General features: G+C 40.7%; 2 protein-coding genes across 2 annotated transcripts in view; both read right to left on the reverse strand.

Moving 5' to 3' along the window:
• The window catches only part of RELN (reelin), a 449,067-nt gene that overhangs the window by 387,834 nt on the left and 40,354 nt on the right, over window positions 1-20,879 (reverse strand). Inside the window, exon 2 of the mRNA XM_079785901.1 lies at window positions 3,138-3,248. Coding sequence (XP_079642027.1) covers window positions 3,138-3,248 — 111 coding nt within the window. The remainder of the gene's footprint in view (window positions 1-3,137; window positions 3,249-20,879) is intronic.
• The window catches only part of ORC5 (origin recognition complex subunit 5), a 245,706-nt gene continuing 228,012 nt past the window's right edge, over window positions 3,186-20,879 (reverse strand). Inside the window, exon 15 of the transcript XR_013814283.1 lies at window positions 3,186-3,248. The gene's annotated coding sequence lies outside the window, so the exon portion shown is untranslated. The remainder of the gene's footprint in view (window positions 3,249-20,879) is intronic.

The following is a 20,879-nucleotide window of genomic DNA, read 5'->3' on the forward strand; positions in this document are numbered from 1 at the left end:
AAAAAATAATGTGCTTTTTTCCCCAAAAAAGTGACCATTTATCTAAAAAGACATTTTACCTCCTGCTTTCTATCCAAAAACAGTATTTATGAAGATTAACTCTGTTTAACAATATGCAGGTGTTTATTAAATTTTAAGGTAATTTACCACTATCACATATATACACATACAATTATTTGGATCTTTCTGAAACTTAAAAAGTTCTCATGTATCTATCCATCCATATAAAAGTCATGTCCTATAAAAATGCCAAGTGACTAGTGGGAGACCTGAGCATTTGATTACAAAGTCTAACTGCCATCAATGAGCTTCATGTTCTGAAGCCTGTTCAAACCATCAATGGCCAATGGTGGAAAGACTATTTGTAATCTGAGCCAATCAAAATACATCCTAATTCAAATGAAACTGAGCTTTTCAAAGTCACCACAGACAATGTCTTGAATCCTGGGTGTCCTAAATAATTTCTATTTCATTCTCATGTCTTTGTTTGGTCATTTAAATAATGCCTGTCTCTGCTCTGGCCAGTTTTCTCAATGGTTAGAGCATCGGCCTGCAGCCCAAAAGGGTGGTGGGTTTGATTCCTGGTCAAGGGCACGCACCTCGGTTATAGGTTCCCCAGCCTTGGAAGGGGCATGTGTGGGAGGCAACCAATCTCTCTCTCCTCCTCCTCCTCCTCCTCCTCCTCCTCCTCCTCCTCCTCCTCCTCCTCCTCCTCCCTCATTCCCTCCCTCCCTCCCTTCCACTCTCTCTAGAAATCAATGAGGGGGGAAATATCCTCGGATAAGAATTAAAATAAATAATAATAAATAATGTCTGTCTCTCCCATTTAATTAATGTAGATGAATGATTCTCAAACTTTAGTATGCATCAAAGTCACCAGGAGTGCTCATTAAAAATTGCTCACTGGTTCCTATGCCCAGAGGATCTGATTCACTAAGTCTAGAGTAAGGTCTGGGACTCTCTGTTTACAAGTTCTCAGTGATGCTGATGCTGCGGGGCACTGGACTAACCGAGTACAGTGGTTCTCATCCCTGGAAAACCATTATAATCACCTCAGGAACTTTAAAAATTACCAGTACCAAAACCCACTTTGTTTTCTGTTAATCCTCACCTGAGGATATTTTTTCATTGATTTTTAGAGAAAAGGGGAGAGACAGAGAGAAGGAAACATCAATGTGAGAGAGACACATCGATTGGTTGCCTCCCCTACATGCCCTGACTAGGACTGGGAATCAAGCATGCTACCGAGGTACATGCCCTTGACCTGAATCGAACCTGGAAACCTTCAGTCTGTGGGCCGATGCTCTATCCACTGAGCCAAACTGGTTTTGATTTACTTGGGCTACAGAAGAACCCAGTACATCTTATCCCAAATATTGCATTCTTATACTAAAATGTATATATTTTTTCAAATTTAACTGGATATCTTATAAAATTTTTATTTGTTAAATCTGGCAACCCTACTACACCTTTTAACAGAAGAGGTAGTATGTCATATACAGGGTGGGGCAAAAGTTGCCTTATTTATTAACTAGAGACCCGGTGCATGGATTCGTGCACTGGTGGGGTCCCTTGGTGTGGCCTGTGGGGATCCACCGAAACCAGCAGTCCAACGCCACCTGCCACTCCTGCCTGCCGCTCCCACTCATCCTGGCCCCGCTGTACCTACCACTGCCACTGCCCAGTAGCACTGCTGCGGAGGCAAGAAAGGCTCATGCCACCACAGCTGCACTCACCAGCCATCAGCCCAGCATCTGGGGCCCGTCGGTCAGCTGAGCGGTGCTCCCACTGTGGGAACACACTGACCACCAGGGGACAGCTCCTGCATTGAGTGTCTGTCCCCTGGTGCTCAGTGTGTGTCATAGCAACTGGTTGTCCAGTCATCCAGTTGCTTAGGCTTTTATATATATAGACTAGAGGCCCGGTGCATGAAATTTGTGCACTGGGGAGGGGGGGTGTCCTTCAGCCCAGCCTGCACCCTCTCCAATCTGGGACTCCTTTGGGGATGTCCGACTGCCAGTTTAGGCCCGATCCCTGTGGGCCTAAACTGGCAGTCAGACATTCCTCTCACAATCTGGGACTGCTGACTCCTAACCACTTGCCTGCCTGCCAGCCTGATAGCCCCCTAACGGCTCCCCTGTGGGCCTGACTGACACCTAACCGCTCCCCTGCCAGCTGATTGGCACCTAACCACTCCCCTTCTGGCATGATTGACACACCTAACTGCTCCCCTGCTGGCCGGATCACCCCCAACTGCCCTCCCCTGCAGGCATGGTCCCCCCCAACTGCCCTCCCCTGCAGGCCTGGTCCCCCCCAACTGCCCTCCCCTGCTGGCTATCTTGTGATTACGTGGGGCAGCCATCTTGTGACAACGTGGGGGCGGCCATCTCGTGGTGGCCATCTTGTGATGACCTGGGGCGGCCATCTTGTGACAACGTGGAGGTGGCCATCTTGTGACATGAGGGCATGAGGACAACTTTGCATATTACCTCTTTATTATATAGGATTATTGTAGTATTTTCCATATGAACAACTATAAACCTACTTTGCCCCCAGGTGTATATTATGTACCTAACTACATAATTGTAACTGACCTTTCACCTCTGCAGAGCACAAAAAAGGTGGGGTTAAAAAAGTGGAATTTTTAAAGTCTAAGAGGAATTTTTTTTTCTGAAGAATTAGACCTTAGAACAGTGGTTCTCAACCTTAGGCTCTACAGCATCGGTCGCGACCCACAGGTTGAGAACTGTTAGCAGGGTCACCTAAGAACATCGGAAAACACAGATATTTACATTACGATTCATAACAGTAGCAAAATTACAGTTATGAAGTAGCAACGAAAATAATTTTATGGTTGGGGGGTCTCCATAACATGAGGAACCGTATTAAAGAGTTGCGGCATTAGAAAGGTTGAGAACCACTGACCTAGGTGGTCACGCCAAGCTCATGGTTAGCTGCACATTTACATGACTTATTTCAAGTCACCCAACTCCAAAAGCAAACACACAAAAATCACGCCATATTATTTTATCTGAAATAATAAATGTCTAATATCTTAAAACAGATATTTAAAAAACAAGACCTATAACTATATAAAATATTGCCAAGTATTGATTTCTTATATCAGGATAGCTTACCAAATCCAAAGGCGTTAGAACCTCCAATGCTCTGTGAAGCCTGAACACTTGTAGATGTGTATAGCCCTGTCACCAGCAACCCGTCAAAAAAGGTGCTTGTTGAAATTGTCACTGAAATACAGGGTGGGGAAGAGAAAAGAAACCTCAATTAATACAGTCAGAATAATGAGATACATTTCTCAAGTGTTAGACATTGTCAAAAATTTTACTCATATTAATTTTTATATATATATCGCTACTTGGTATTTTCTTTACAGGAATTAGTAATGACAGGAAAGCAAAAAGAACCTCAGAACTCCAATGTCTATAATTGCTAGTCCTAAATTTAGAACATCAGTCCTATCTTTCTGCATTCATTTGCACTTTCCCTAGCTATGTGCAAAATTGTCTGAAAACAATGGAGTATTGAATAGCTAGTTTCCCCACCTCCATCACCACCCCTGAAGGCAGTCAAAGGCATGGCTGGAGTTTTGGCAATGTGATGAAACACTTTATTTTTAAAGTATTCCATACTGTGGGAAACAATCTTACATAAGCTGAAAGAAGAACAGTCAGATGCACTTATTGTGAATCTACAGAGATGAGTCCCTGAAGTTTTTGACAAAAGCAGACTAATTTGCATGAAGACAGTCAGCCTTTTTCCTTCTGAGAACAAGAGAGGGAGACTGCTGCATGCTGTAAGTGTTAGACCAAAGTCTCCAAGATGACTCCAATGGTTTCATAACCAGAAAATCAGGATGTTCCTGGGAAGAAATGGTTCAAATTAAATGTATCTGTATGCTACTCAGGTTTGGCTTTTTAAAATTTTATCTTGCTCTCCACCCAAAAAAATTGATCATAATTTCCTCCTGGATATAATATTTTCTCCTGTATTGGTTTTATAAGATCAGGATGATGCTATTTGTAGGGAGAAGCTGGGAGAAGGTAATATTATTTTGGTAGTGCACAATTCAAGGCAGTCATCATGCTTGGTGGCTGTGAGGAGTAGAGTCACATTAATTTCAATGAAAATGTTTAAATTAAACTCCAAAGAATTGTGGTGAGTAGGGCTGAATGGTCTGAAAGAGCCATACTGTAAAGCATAAAACAAGACACATAAATCATTAGAATAGCTGGACATCATGCCATCTCCAAAATGGTATTGGATGTTGGAGTAAATCACCTTCACATCCTTTAATAACAACTAAAAATTTGAGTTCTGGCATGTACACTACTGTAAACCACGCCGCAGGCACTGAGCTTAGTGGTCAACATATATTATCTCACCTCATTATTAAAGTGCCTCTGTAAAGGCGATACTATTGTTATTCCCAGGAAACAAATGAGGAATCTGTGGGACAAAACAATTAAGAAACTGTACAGACCATCTACTAGTAAAAATTTTTTATGCTGTTAAACCTGGCTTCTCTCCCATTTTCTCTCTGCTCCCCCCAGATCTCCAAGTGGCAAAGTGGCTATGGCCAAACCTTTGTTTAATAATAACCTCTTTCTCAGGCTACTTACATACATGAGGAGTATTTGAAGAAAACAAAAATGAAAGTTGCCGGAGTCAATGTCACTGTTATTAGAGAGAAAGAGGACCAAGGGTGGCCAGGGAGTGACCCCATGGCCGGTGGATAAAGCCCTGGGCTGGGTAAGAGGTGAATCTGCACACGGGGCTCTCATCGGCTGCTCCCTATCCTTGAGCAAAACCACTTAATCCCCATCTACAGCATCACACCCTAACCCTCAGCCCCCCGGTTTGTTTGCCCCAGATATCTACAATTGGTTCTACTGATGTCTCCATCCTTGGATTCAGTGAGTTCACCTAGACTTGTGGTCGGCAAACTGCGGCTCGCGAGCCACATGCGGCTCTTTGGCCCCTTGAGTGTGGCTCTTCCACAAAATACCATGGCCTGGGTGAGTCTATTTTGAAGAAGTGGCGTTAGAAGAAGTTTAAGTTTAAAAAATTTGGCTCTCAAAAGAAATTTCAATCGTTGTACTGTTGATATTTGGCTCTGTTGACTAATAAGTTTGCCGACCACTGACCTAGACTTAGTAAAAAGAGCTTAAACTGCCTCTGTGCCCCAATCTAAGGGGGTTAGAATTACGGTAAATTACTTCCTGTTAAATTGACTATATTGACCTCTGGACTCTAATGCTGTGTCTCAGGTCATCCTTCACAGCAAATAGATCAAACCTGAAGTTTCTTTCAGGGACCCACGGGACTCTGTTTATACCCACTTCCTCTCAACCCCGTCCACTATCTAGTCCAGTGAGACGGCAGCCGGCCTATACTAACACGCAAACACAGCCCCGTGGACTCCTCTCCATTCCTGTACGCTTCCTAGCTCCAAAATTCTGAAAAGTGTAAGGGTTTTATGGGTTTGGGAGTGAGGCAAACCTACCCTTGAGTCTTACCTCCTCTACCTCTGATCAGTGTGTGACCTGGGGGCAAGTCTCAAATTCCTCATTTACAAAAAGGAATTCTAATATTTTCAGGTTTATGGTAAGAATTAAAAGAAACATACCTACCATCTCTCTATCAACGGATTCATCTCAACGCACTATCATGAATATAGTAACTAAGCGATAAAAGTTCCCTTGCCCTGCCCTCTCGAAGACCTTGAAGCCCTGCCTTTCTCTTCTCGGCCTGAGAACAGGAATGCTTGACGGAGCTCCCGGCGCCTGCCTCGCCGATGCCTGCACATATCCAACCAGTGGACTGCCCACGTCTGAGTCCTGCTGCCGGCTAGGATTCTCCACCCGCCCGCCCACCTACTGCTTCACTCTGACCACAGTCCACTCCAAGTCTGAGCTGTGACCTCAGCGGGCCCAAGACATGCGGCACCCCCCAGCCCGTTATTAATTCACCCGCCCGTCTTCTCCGTTTTAAGTAACAGGCTGAGCGCTCCTGGAGAAAGGGCTGGGGAAGAGCAGCAGCATGTGTGGCAGCTCTGGGTCTTCCTGAGAGTTATTCAGTTCTGATCAAAACAAAACCCTGCCATGTCTACCATGACAACTGACAAATTCAATTTATTAATAGCGTCTACATATCCAGTGATGTTTCGCCAGGAAGAGATGTGCGCCTAGCAAGCTGCCTGCACGGCTTGTAACTCATGTGAGTTCAGAGCACAACCAAGTCTGCTGTGCCCCTTAGATGTCCATCCAGGTTAACTTCTTTCCAGAGCCCCCGCCCCCACCCCCCTGCCTCAATCTGCCACCCAGTGCACCTCCAGACCCAGAGGATGACGCAAATTCTGATGTTCTTCACACCCCCAATGCCTGCTTCAAGTCAGTGCTCCTCTTTACATAGATCCTTGGGTGCTGAAGCAGCAAGGTCTAGTGAAAACATCTCAGGAATAAGAAGACTGGATTTTATTCCCAATATTATCAATTTACCATGTCACATTCTACAAGGTATTTGTGTGGTCGGTCTCTCTCTCTCTCTCTCCCTATTCCTAGCATTGATACTATTTTTTGACCTCGTGGCTAAGTAAGCTTAAATATGTGAGAAATAATTTCTAAACATTGACTGTCTTAGAAAAATGTAATGACTAAGAAAAATACTTTATTAATCTTAGAGTCTCTTTGCTTTAAATACTATGCATAAGCTGACTACTCCCAAATTTCATTCCCCAGTCCAGCTCTCTCTCTCTCTCTTGATATACTCCAGACATGTATCAAGCTGCTCCTCAACATCTCCACTTGCATGCTCAAGGAGGCATCTCAACCTCAACATAACCAAAACTGAACACCCACCCCCATGGCTCACACCTGCTTCTGCTGTGGCCTTCCCCAACTCCACTGATAGAGGTACTACTTTCCCACTGCTCAGGCTAAACACCAGAGTAAACTCTGGAATCACCTTCATCCATACCCTGAATCCAGACCATCAGTAAATCCTATTGGCTCTGCCTTTAGATCATATCCGGAATCTCACCACTCGCACCCTGTTCTGAGCTACCAACGTCTCTCCCATGGATGACTGCATTAGACATCGATCTCATCTTCCCGGGCCTACCCTCCTCTCTACAGTCTATTCTCAGTATTAAGAGTCAGAGGAATTCTTTTAAAACACGTGTCAGTTCATGTCCCTCCTCTGCTTACAACTTTCTAACACTCTAAGTCAGTCTTTACAGTGGCCTATAAGGTCCTATGTCTTCTGCCTCCATTCCTTCCCTGTTCTCATCTCCTGCTCTCCTCTTGGCTCACTCCATGCCAGCCACACTAGCCTCTGTGGTGTGTTGCTCAGATATGCCAAGTCATTACACCAGTCCTTTTCTCCAGATACCTGAAGGGCCAATTCCCTCACCTCTTTGGAGTCTTAGTTCAAACCTGCCTTAACCACACTGTTTAGAATTGCAAATGACCCCCCCCCCCCCCCCCCCCGTCTCCCGGCCCCCACAATCCTCACATTCCTGATGTTCCCTATTTGGTTCTTCTCCCCCCCCCCCCCCCCGCGTTTTTTTCCTATAAGTAGTTATTATCTTTAGCACATTATACTGATTTACTTGCAATGGTTTTCATTTTTCTGTTTATTGTCAGTCTCATTCTGCAGAATGTAAACTCCATCAGGCAGGTATCTTAAGTGTCTAGAGCAATTCCTGACAATTTTGGGTGTTCAATAAATATGTATTAAAATACTTATTAAGGAATGACTCATTCATATAAAAGTGGTATAAGATTGTCTTATTTACAACTAGTTTCCAGAGGAAAAGCATCTTGTGAATCCTCGACTTTGTATGTCAGATGGATCCCACTGGAAAAGCCACATGGAAAGAAAAGAAGACAGAAGAAAGGTGGCTATTTATATATTTAAAATGTTTTCCAGAGTGCGAGACAAATCAATGCAGAGAGGCCAAGAGATAGCCAAAGACATCTGTAAAAACGGCAGACCAACTTAAGTATACATTCACTCTCACATGCTGTATCTTACACAAATCATCCGAAGAAAAGGTTCCGTTAGAAACTAATTGATTATATAATCTATTTTCCTACTCACTTGAGTTGAGAAGTCAAAGTATTTTTTAAGGGGGGAAATTACATTTGCTTTTGGAAAACTGCTACTCTCTTGACACTGTGGAACAAGCATTCCTTTTCCTCCTTTTACAGAAGTAATGCATAATCCATATGTGAACTGGATTTTTTTAAGAAAAAGGAAATGGTGCCCAGATTTGTATGGGATACAAGACATAACTTTCTGATTGCCAGGTTTTCTTTTACTCAAGAAAAGAATGGGTCTCATTTTTGTATTTCAAAAACACCTGACATCGTTTGGATCCCCTGCTAGTTTGGAGGAAACTTCAGGATATCTGAAGCCCACATTTTTCTTTATTGACTGAAACACTAGTAGTGAACTCATGAGCAATCCAAGCAAGATGCTGAAAATTTTATGCCAAGGACACTTCGACTTTGAAACTGTCAGGAGCACCCTTCTCGCTGCCCTCTCTTTCCCTTTCAATGAATGCTCCCACTTATCTCTACTTGTGTCCTCTAGCTAGTCTGTGAGGGTTTCCTCTGAAAAAAGAAAAAAAAACAACTAAAAAAAAAAATCACAAAAAAACACACATAGAAACAAATCGTTTCAGGCTTTGAGGCTGCTCCGGCTAGCTGTCCTTACTGTGTAATTCAGCATCATCAGTTCCTGCCAGTTTCAGCTTTCTTTTGGGGCCCCTTCCAGTACCCTGCCATATCGTCCTCTTCCTTTCTATCAAGCTTATCTGACCCCTAATGTGCACTGGCTCTTACCCTTCCTATGTGCCCTGACTTGACTTTTTTCCCTCTAATTCCACTGGGACTCACCCTTCAAGCACTATTCTAGTGTCTCCAGTCTTAGCACATCACTTACATCCACAAAGTTCTGCTACACAGGCAATTGGAATAATCTTCTTGAAAGCGGGAGAGTGGCCTACGGTAAATTAAAGGAATGGTTTACTATACACAGCACTAATATGGTTCATGATCAGAAAAAAACCAAAGCTCACGTTTCTGAATGCGAAATTATTTTAAATACGTATACGAACTGGTAGGAAATGTTACCATTTTATGGTTACCATATTATTTGGCCCCTTGATGAAGCTGATGAACTAAAGACAGCGGTATCTGTGTCTAGTATTTTAAATAAAGTATACATAAATCATAGGACTTTGTGTACATGTATACACAGATATAGATACTCATTTACAGAATGAGTAAAATACACAGTCCTAATTCCCACTACAGATATTTCTGTAAGTTTTGGACACTTTGATTCAGAATGTTATGGTCCCAAACTGCAGAATTTTAAATGTCCCAAAGCAAATGACACTTTAAAATGTCTCCTTTAAAAAATATCTCATGAAACTACCTTTGTATAAATAGAAGTTGTAGTTAAAATATATAAATTTGTGTATATTAGGATAAGGGAAAACTGCACAAAATTCTTATATTTGAACTACCTTTAAGATAAACAGCTGTTAGGACTGCTTGTTCTGATGTCTAACTTGCCCAGTTAATAAGCAAACCCTTCATTGTATTTTCAAGATTATCAGCCAAATGCTCTAACTAATGCTAGGCCAGAGAACAAATAATATTTACCAAGTGTCAATTCTCTTTCTGAGAAATTTATTGTAAAATATGTATTACTGATGAATCTCGGTGGTGGGTATACAGATATTTGTTGCCTAATCTTTTACTTTTTCTTTCAGAAAAAAATTCATATTAAAAGTTGAGGGGGAGCCCTAGCTGGTTTGGCTCACTGGCTAGAGAGTTGGCATGCAGACTGAAGGGTCCCAGGTTCGATTCCAGTCGAGGGCACATGCCCGGGTTGCCGGCTCGATCCCCAGTAGGGGGTGTGCAGGAGGCAGCCAATCAATGATCCTCTCTCATCACTGATGTTTCTATCTCTCTCTCCCTCTCCTTTCCTCTCTGAAATCAATAAAAAATATGTATATATTTTTTAAAAGACTTAAAAGTTGATGGGGGGAAAAGGTCATCATAAATACATATTAGAAACACAGTTAGGACAATCAAACTAGCCCTAATAATAAAATGCCCTAGAAAGTACATAACACATTCAGACTTTAAGAACTAAGCTATCCTATATGATAAAAGCCTAATTATGCTAAGTATCCAGTTGTCCAGTGACTGTTCAACCAATCAAAGCATAATATGCTAATGATACACTAAGGCCACTCAACCACTCACTATGACATGCACTGACCACCAGGGGGCAGACGTTCCGACTGGTAGGTTAGCTTGCTGCTGGGGTCTCACCAATCAGGGACTGAGCGAGACAGGCGGGACATGCCCTGGAGCCCTCCCGAGATCCCTCCTTGGCCTGATCTTGTGCTGGTGGGGTCCCTTGGCTTGGCTTACGCCCTCAGGACCTCTGGGGGGATGTCAGAGAGCTGGTTTTGGCCCGATCCTGCAAGCCACTCCCTTCAGGAGGGCGCCAGACACAGGGCTCATGGCTGGTGAGCACTGCTGCGGCGAGTCGAGCCTCTCCCAATGGGGACTGATTGGGCGTGAGCCCGCAGCAGGTGAAGTGGGGCCGGGATGAGCAGGAGCAGCAGGTAGGAACTGCAGGCAGCACTGGACTGGGGGTTTCAGCCTGATCCCTGCAGGCCACCCAGAGGGACCCCACCCGTGCACAAATTCGTGCACCGGGCCTCTAGTATATATGTAAATCTTCTGTGAGCCAACAACTATGTTAGCACTGTAATTTTTTGTTTTATTAACTAGGAAGGCAAAAAGAGATATTTAGAACTAGTTCCTTATTATAAACTCTTCGTGACATCAGCAACTCTAGATGCTTTATACAAATTAAAATGTATCACCACATGGGATAGGACCCACCAGTTAGTTACCCATTTCAGACACCAAAGGTTTATATAAAATCACCAAATAATAATTTAATGACTTAAATTGGTGAACACCTAAACTATTCAATCTGCCATATGATCTACTTTTTTTTCATGGTTTTACAAATTTTCACGATACATTTATAAAATTCTTCCCCAAGGAACATTTTTTTTCTTAAAGTCAATTTTTATATCTTTAATATTTTTGCATTAAAATGTTATGAAAAAAATACTAGCTACTTTAATTACCGAGGGGATAAAAAGCAATATCAATATTTGGGTTGCAAGTAAAATTTTGAACTTAACTAGCACAGAAATAAAGCTTGTATATTATTATCTATAATCAGAAAGAAAATGTGTCTTATCAGATCACCTCAGTCTCTTGTTCAACAAACGATCTCTAACTTCCTATTATACACAGATTAAAATCCTGTTTCAATGCAGTTTCTAAGATCTTCGGGTTGTGGCCAGAATTAATCTCTCCAATCAAATTTCCTCATTTCACCTGAAGACACTCTTTGATCCAGTTAAACTAACATCTTTGCTTCCCTGTCTCCTGGCCTTTCTTTAAAAAGCGCCCTCACACAAAATGACTTCCCCTGTTTCCTTTTGTTAAAATCCTACCCATTCTTCAGCAACAGGCTCACATGCCATCTCTTAGGAGGTCTTTTCTAACCTCACCCACCCCAGTGATCCCACAGCTTTCAGGAACCAGGAACATTTGATCACAACCCACCTTCCCCAGAGCAGGTTCAGAGGAGAATTCAACCATACAAAAACATTGTTACAACATAAAGTAACATAAAGTAAAAAATAACTGAGAATATAGTGTAGTCAGTGTAACTGAAATTGTGAAATCTAACATCTCTCCCACAAAGAAAAAGAACCCATGTTATTCACAGAGGTATATGAAAACAGAGGTTTCTCCTGAAACAAGAAATAAAAATTAAATTAAAAAATAAAAATTATAGTACTCAAAAATCAGAAATGTCATGATATTTTGGTTGAATTTTACATTTACGCATTATAGTATTTCTTTTGCATATATAAAAATATGCTGTATGGGTGAATGTACACACATAATGTATATACCAAATTAATCTTCTGATAATTTTGTCACTAAGACACCTATACCCTTATCCTCACTCTGAAGTTACTCTGCCATTTCCTCAAATAAAAAATAAAAAGGGATCAAAAGGCTGAGGAGCTTGTACATATCTCCCCCACATCTGTGTTAAATTGGCAATGAGCTTAGCACCGGAGTCTATGAATATGAATGGCTGGGTTGTGACAGCAGAATGAAAACATGATGTAGCGACACAATTCAATTCTTATCAGGGACTCAAAGAGTACCTCTGTCTTGAAATGACTAATTACAGAGTCAGTTATTATCTATCATAGCTTCTATTAACTGTTCCCAACAAGCCCCTAATACCATTCTTGCAGAAAATCACTGTAAGATGAAAGTCTGGAAGGAAATAAATTTAGGCATTTAATGCTGTTTGCATTTCATCCTAAAGCTTCTGGCCTGCAAATGTTCTACAGTCCATTAAATTCTGATCACTTCAAGCATATTCCATTACTACTTTATAGAAAAGACCTTTAATATGTGCAGAAAAGAAACATATATGAAATGGTGTTTCCATCTTTTTCAAGATGGCAAACATCAGAGGATAGCACATTGCAAAAATGTTGAAATTAAGTATTAGTAATGATGCACCGATGGCAGTTTCCATTTCTTAGTTTTATATATTTTGAAAATGAAAGATACCAGCAGAACTAAATTGTCAATATTTTTTAAATGCCACATTTTGCCTTATGAGCAGAAACTCATTTGCCTTTTGAATACAGAACAGATTAAACTGCCCGAGGAACAAACATATTACTCTGAAAATAAAATAAACTGAGTTTATTTGCTGCAAAATTTCATCAACATGGTGTGTTCAACTACTGATTCTCCTTTTCAGTGCTACTAGTTCTGTGCACCAAATAGAGACTACCTAAAAATACATTATAATTTATATTCAGAACCTCTATAAGAACATGATTCCTGATCTACTTCTCATTAAATACATTTATTCCATTATGACATAGTTTCATGTGGTTTTCAAATATTAAACCACGTATTTCAATGATAACATATTCAAACCAACAACAACCAATAAAAAAAAAAATCCAAGTAAATATGTAAAAGAAATGACGGGAGGTCAAGGTTCACTAAGGGAGGGCAGAAATCTATAGTAGTGAACCATGGAGAGCTTTAAAAATTAGACCAGGAATGAGGGGACTCCAGTTAGCCTTTTGTGAGGAGTAGAGAGAGATCATCCACCCATGCCTTCCCTATTTATTCTAACAACCACCCTAAGGGGCAGAGTGGAGATGGGGGGGACAATGCCCTGCACACACCCTCCTAAATTTGTCTCCTCTGAAAGGAGAGGAAAGACGGAGCATTATCTGGGAGTTGTGACAGTCCAGGAAATCCATCTTATATGCAAAATGTAATGATTTATTAAAACATGTTCTAGGGTCTGTAAAAATGCTCTCTGCTGGTTGGAACAGGGACCCAGCATCTCTGTGGAAGCCTATTGTGGTATATTTATTACAGATTCAGAGATTCAGATGAACCACACGTCCTCGTCTCTAAGTCTTATCTTCCAGCACCACCAGTAATAAAGGGAAAGCCACTGAGAATTTTTCCTTCTTTAAATTCTTCTTAGGAGATAAAACGGTGCAGTCAAATGCGTTCGTGAATTTTTTATTTTAAAATTAAGCTCTTTGGAAGTAAGTTTAAATGACAGTGGTGAGTGTAAAGTAAACCTTCCTGTTTCTTCATCTCTTCACATTGCCTTTCTTCTTTATTCCCTAGGTCACACACACACACACACACACACACACACACACACACACACACACACTCTCACACTCATACACTCAGTATTTCTAAACACACTAATCTTTGGGGTAAAAATCTCACATATTTTATTCAGGTGAAATCCCTATCCAAGGTTTGAAGACCTATGTCGGAATAAGCACCTGAGATGAGATCCTGAACACTATTATGGTTGTCCAATCTATGCGAAACACAGATTCCTTAACCAGTGAACTTGAAAACAAAGAAGAAAAATATAATTTTACAATGCTCTACCCTAATTCTAGTCCTAATAGCAGTTAAAAAAGTAATAATTTTTTTCATCCACTTTTGGCTTTCATAATGTAATTCTGAATTTAAACATAAATTCCTGCAATAACAATGAATTCAGTTTCTAGAACCAAAAATATTTTTTCTTGAAATGACATTTTACTATTATTATTTAGAGAACTGTAGCCAAGAGTCACTGGTATTTGTGACTTATCTGTGACCTTATTTTTCATGTGTTACTTTTATATGAGGCTGGATGATACACACACATGAAAATTTCATATTGTTGGCCCTGCACTTGATAAATTATTAAAGTGGTATGAACAGGAATGTGGTGTTCATGTTTTCAGCAATTTTTATCCTTTTGTTCTTGCTTTTTTCAAGGAAAAACTACCTTGTCTATAACTCATCATAACTTTTTAAAATTTAAGCAAAGATTAGCCTTAAAAGAAAGCATTTGGGGAGATTTATTTACCCCAAACCTTCTCAAAGAAATTGGAAGAGTTTTCTTTTCATTGACACATGGATGTTAATTAAGCTTTCTTAGGCTGAGAAAAATAAGCTTAGCAACTATCATAAGCACATATACAGGTAAATATGTTACAATGAAATGAACAGGTGCCTAGAGAAAAAATACTTGTGTAATTTTTCCCAATATAACCAGGTGTTTAAAGCCTTTATGCAGTACCAGTAAAAAGGACCTGTAGTTGTTTTGTTTTTATTACACTTTCTTGGATTTATTTCTTTTTAACAAAAAGTGCCTCCCAATTCCTCCAAAATGTGGTTTTGACTAAGGGTAACTAAGGACAATTTGAACTCATGTAACAATCACAGGGCAACTCCTAATAGTGCTCCCAAGTTGTTCAAACATAAATATTTGCTTTTGTTTGTAGTTTTGTTTGGTTTGATAATAGACCATTACCAATTTTCAAAATACTTTCATATTTTCAAAAACTGTGTACTTGTCCAAGAACATGCCAAGGGTGACACTGCTGGTACTCATGTGTATGTCATATACGTTACGTGACAGAGATATATCTCGGTTATATTTGTAAACTGACTAAATCAGCATTAATAATTGATAGAACTCCTAAATACACATAGTTAAACCTCATGTAGCTGTAAAAATGTTTTATTTTTTTAAAAAGGATTTTTTCATAGTATTCTTGTTTGCCACTTCTGTATGTTCATTTCAATACATTTAACTAATTACAAGCAATTGTGCTAAAATCCAAGAATGCATTTAAAGACATATTGACTAAATTACACAAATGGTATACATATGATTAAGCCATAAAACCCTATAACTAACTTATATAGGACAAATATAAAACTCTCATTTACTTTATGATCAGACCTAAAGTTTCTGTGTGTGTGTGTGTGTAAGTATATATTGCTCAATTTATTCATTCAGTAAACAAATATTTAATAAGCTGCTACTACTTGATACTGATGATATAATTCGAACCATCTGTATATATACAAAAATAACATTTGAAAAAGTGTTCCTGACCATTTTCATAAGAATCCTTACCGCGTATTTCAAAATCTAATTCTTAAAAATCAAAATTGCTAACATTGAAATTCACAAAATAATGTCAAGTATATGAAGCAATAGAGAAATTCTCAGGTATGGGCACAGCTAGCTGCTCTTCTAGTAATCTACAACTCATTCTTTTCCAAAAGTTTTATATAAGGATAATCACTAAATAAGAATATAACTTAAATGACATTTACACTGATAGCATATGTTATTAGATAAATTATTTAAAAATGAAATAAATGAGCAGCTCATTTGTATAACATCAAATTGTAATTACAAGCTCAGCTTCCCATAGAATAGGTGGCTTCCTCCCGCACTGGGAGCTGCCGTACCGCATGGGCTCCAAGCTTTCCTGAAGCTGGGCAGGTGACTTTCCACACACCTTTTGTTTCTGATAGCCTGGTCCCAAGCAGACTGACTTTTTCCCCTATCAACAGGACTGGTGTTTTTTGTTGTTGTTTTTTCCACTTGCTCTATAAAAAGGGAGAACCATGGGGGCAGGGACACAGACTTCTACCAAGGGTTTTGCATTTCCTGCTCCCTACCCACCTCTGCTTGGGATGATGAGAGACAGCACATTCTTCTATTTGTGGCTCTTTGTCCTTTAAGTTTTCCCAATAATACCTATTTATTCATTTATTTTTATATGTTTTTATTGATTTTTTCAGAGAGCAAACAAGGGAAAGGGAGAAAGAGAAATATCTACCAGCTACCTGTACCCATTCCTACAGGGGATCAAACCCACAACCTTTTGGTGCACAGGATGACACTCAACCAATTGAGCCACACTGGTCAGGGCAATATTTATTTATTAATCCATACATTGTGGAATTTTCCCCAAACCCTTCCAGGGCAGCTGGTGACTACAAAGAGATCCATCTTACAGGACACTTCAAAATCTCAACAATCGGTAGGAAATACGTTGTCTTGTATTAAAATTTCATATTCGCTCTGTTTCTTTTCCACTGTGGTTCTTCCTACTTCCCACCTGGTATCCACCATAAACTCTTTTTTTTTGGGGGGGGGGGAATTTATGGAGGCATTTGTCTCTCACTTCCTCAAATTCAGGGAGAATCATATGCCTGCCAAACACCTTGTCTTCATGAGATATACTTTATCCTTTGCCAGAAGCCCATTAGTCTCATAGCGAAGTCATTGCCAGAAAACCAAATTCTGTTTTTCAATACTTATCTATGTAGCCAGATGATCATATCCTATAGTCCCCTTTCTCTTCTAAATTTAGCTTCCAAAAACAGTCCCGCTTTCCAGCCTCAGAACCACGTCTTCCAAAGGTGACATGGTGGTTGGTCCATGTAATCACTGTGTCCATGAAGCACCTGGAGCTAGCATCTATTGTGCCCACATGCTGACAGACATCAGCCCCTCCTCCTGTTGCTAGGCAACCATGCTGACTGGCAGCACATGTGTAGTCCTGTTATTCCACCTGGTAGTGGTGGCAGCACTTATTCCCTGGTTTTGGGCTAAGAATGGTTGGCAGCAACAGAAGAGGGAGCTTCACTGATGGTACTCTCATTAATCTAGAGACATAAAATGGATCTCAAGATGTCAATGAGAAATTGGTTCACCTCACCTGCTACTGGACAGAATCAAAACATTTGAAGAAGCAGCCATCCTGGGAGGAACCCCATACAAAATAGCATTTTAACCCATATACTTACCTAACACTTTAACATATAGCAACTAATGGCTAAAATGTAAGGCTATACATATCTCCTAGCACAGTCTCTACACAAGGAGAGCAACGCCATTAGCGTGACTCATTTATTTCTTCAGCAGAGGACCTGGTACAAAAATGTGTTCAGCAAATGTTTGGTCACAAGTGAAAGAAATTCCTCTGCATTCTAAGTATTTATGTTTAAGTACACTCCAGTTTCCCTAATTCATGTTCGTTTCATGTTGGTCTATAATCATATTTTAAAAATAATAAAATATCCTCACCCTTTGCCTCCAAACTACTGCCCCTCTTCCTTCATTTCTTATTCACTCTTCAATCAATTCCAATCCAGCTGCCACCTCAAACACTCCACTAGAACAGCTCTCACTAAAGTCACAATGGCTTCCATATTGCTAAAGCCAATGGTATTTTTAGTTCCCATCTGACTTGACTCCTCTGTACCATTCTACTCTCTCTCTCCTTAGCCTCTCTGAGCTTCATTTTCCCCCCTACATAACTAGACTGCCTTCTTGTCCTTTTCTGGCCAACCCCTCCCCAACTGCTAAAGAAGTATACTTTACCTGACCAGCATGGCTCAGTGGTTGAGCATTGATCTATGAACCAGAAGGTCACAGTTTGATTCAGGGTAAGGGCGCATACCCAGGTTGCAGGCTCCATCCCCAATGCAGAGGCAGCCAATCAATGATTCTCTCTCATCACTGATGTTTCTATATCTCTCTCCCTCTCCCTTTCTTGCTAAAATCAATAAACATATATTTAAAAAAATAAAGAAGTGTAATGTAAGGTTCTGTCCTGGGCCCTCTCCACTTCTTAGTCTATTTCCTTTGCCTAGGCAACCTCAGCATCTTCTATCACTACATGTCAAGGGATCTCATCTTCCTCCTTGAAGCTCCAACTTAGATCTCCTTAAGTCCAGACAACTAGTTGACATTGCCTCATGTCTCAGATATTCAAACTCAACCTGTCCAAAACTGGATGCATAATTCATTCGTGTAACAAATATTTAGTGAATACCTACTATGTACCAAAAACTATTCTGGAGCTGAGGGACATCAATAAATGAGTCTATTTCCCTGACCTTATGAAGCATAAAAACATTCTTCATTCCACCATCTCCAATTTTATCCTTTCTCAGTGCTCCCCACTTCCCTAAATGGCACAGCTATTCAACCATGTGCAAAATCTAAGGACTGGAATCATGTTTAATTTCTCTTTCTCACAGCTCCCCATACACCAATTCCCAATACTGCCAATTTTATCTCTTAAGTATATCTGAAGTCTGTCCACATCTCAAGTGTTCATCTTCTCTATTACCTTCCTACCTACTTCTACTTTACTAGTCCCTCAGCACCCACTCTAGTTCACCTCTCCACACAGTAGCCGGAGTGGTCTTTTCAAACGTAGATCTGATTGTGGGGTACTCCTCCCACACTCATACCACCAGTTTAAAACTTCTCTTTATTCCTTGGATATAGGACAAAACCATAAGCAATGCCCTACAAACCCTATCTTAAAATGTTCAACCTCATCTTGAACAATATATCCTCTTCCTGTCTGTTCTAACACACTTCCCTTCCTCCCATCACAGAAACTGTGTACTTGCTGCTTCCTTTACTGCAAACATTCTTACTGATTTAACACACACACACACACACACACACACACACACACACACACACACTTATCTCTGCTTGGCAAAAATTGATTCCTTCTGCAAACTTAGCAGATAAACCTTTCCTAACTTTCCATATGTTCATCTGGTTTAAAATTATTATATTCTTGCTTTCACCTATTTCCATGGGTTTGAGAATTCAAAAGACTATATGATTTTAAGGTTCCTTCCAACTGTAAAAATCATCTATGCCCTAATTAAATAGGCAATATTTATGAAATAATGAGGAAGAAATTGGACTTGGTTGACATAAAAACGTAGAGCAAATACACAACAGGTAAAATTCAAAGTTAATATTGAGGTATTCTGACATACAGAGAATATTCTGGCAAATTTATTTCCAAAAGAGGAAAGAATGGCTTAATGCTTGTAACATCTGGAGATCAGAATTCTAACACAGGGATTAATACACACATGTTAAAAAGGCCTCATCCTAATAGGCTCAGAACTGCAGGTTATTTGTCACATTACATAAAAACACAGCACACTCTACCAGTCCTGAACAGACAGGAAGAGGATATATTGTTCATTTGACAAGAAAAAACTGACCTCCCACCTCATCCTCACTTTTATGAATGAATTTCTTCTTATTTTATTAAAAACTAGAGGCCCAGTGCACGAAATTCGTGCATGGGGGGGCGTGTCCCTCAGCCCAGCCTGCACCCTCTCTAATCTGGGACCTCTTGAGGGATGTCCTACTGGGATCGGGCCTAAACGGGCCGTCGGACATCCCTCTCAAAATCCAGGACTGCTGGCTCCCAACTGCTCACCTGCCTGTCTGCCTGATTGCCCCTAACCGCTTCTGCCTGCCAGCCTGATCACGCCCTAACCACTCCCTTGCCAGCCTGATTGATGCCTAACTGCTCCCCTGCCCGCCTGTTTGCCCCTAACTGCCCTCCCCTTCCAGCCTGGTCACCCCTAACTGCCCTTCCCTGCAGGCCTGGTCCCCCTCAACTGCTCTCCCCTGCAGTCCTGGGTTCCCCCCAACTGCCCTTCCCTGCAGGGCCCGGTCACCCCCAACTTCCCTCCTCTGCCGGCCTGGTCATCCCTAACTGCCCTCCCCTGCAGGCTTGATCGTCCCCAACTGCCCTCCCTTGCAGGCCTGGTCCCTCCCAACTGCCCTTCCCTGCTTGCCATCTTGTGGTGACCATCTTGTGTCTACAAGGGGGCAGCCATCTTTGACCACATGGGGGCAGCCATCTTGTATGTTGGAGTGATGGTCAATTTGCATATTACTCTTTTATTAGATAGGATTTTCCTGCAAAAGCTACTTTAGAAAAATCTCTAGTTCCTGAAATTATAAAACTTCCTATATTTTATGTCTCTCAGGTATGGTAACAAAAAATCAAATATACCTTTAAAGCCTGACAAACAACCTTAATATCATAACTTTTTCATGTACTGAATAGACAACTAAATAAAAATGAGCTCATAAATACAGACAGATTGGTAGTTTGGAGAGGGAAAGAAAGGAGGGCAAAATGGATAAAAGGGGGTCTAAAAGGGGGGTCAAATATATGGTGAAAAGTGAAAACTAGACTATTGGTGATGAGCACACTATAGAGCAGGCGTCCTCAAACTACGGCCCACGGGCCACATGCGGGTGTTTTTGCCATTTTGTTTTTTTACTTCAAAATAAGAGATGTGCAGTGTGCATAGGAATTTGTTCATAGTTTTTTTTAAACTATAGTCCGGCCCTCCAACAGTCTGAGGGACAGTGAACTCGCCCCCTGTTTAAAAAGTTTGAGGACCCCTGCTATAGAGTATACAGATATCAAATTACAATGTTGTATACCTGAAACCTATAAAATGTCATTAACCAATGTTACCTCCATTTATTTAAAAAAGGGGAAAAATGTAAAGGAAATA

The sequence above is a fragment of the Cnephaeus nilssonii genome (genome assembly GCF_951640355.1).
Source record: "Cnephaeus nilssonii genome assembly, chromosome: 12".
Taxonomy (NCBI): Eukaryota; Metazoa; Chordata; class Mammalia; order Chiroptera; family Vespertilionidae; genus Cnephaeus; species Cnephaeus nilssonii.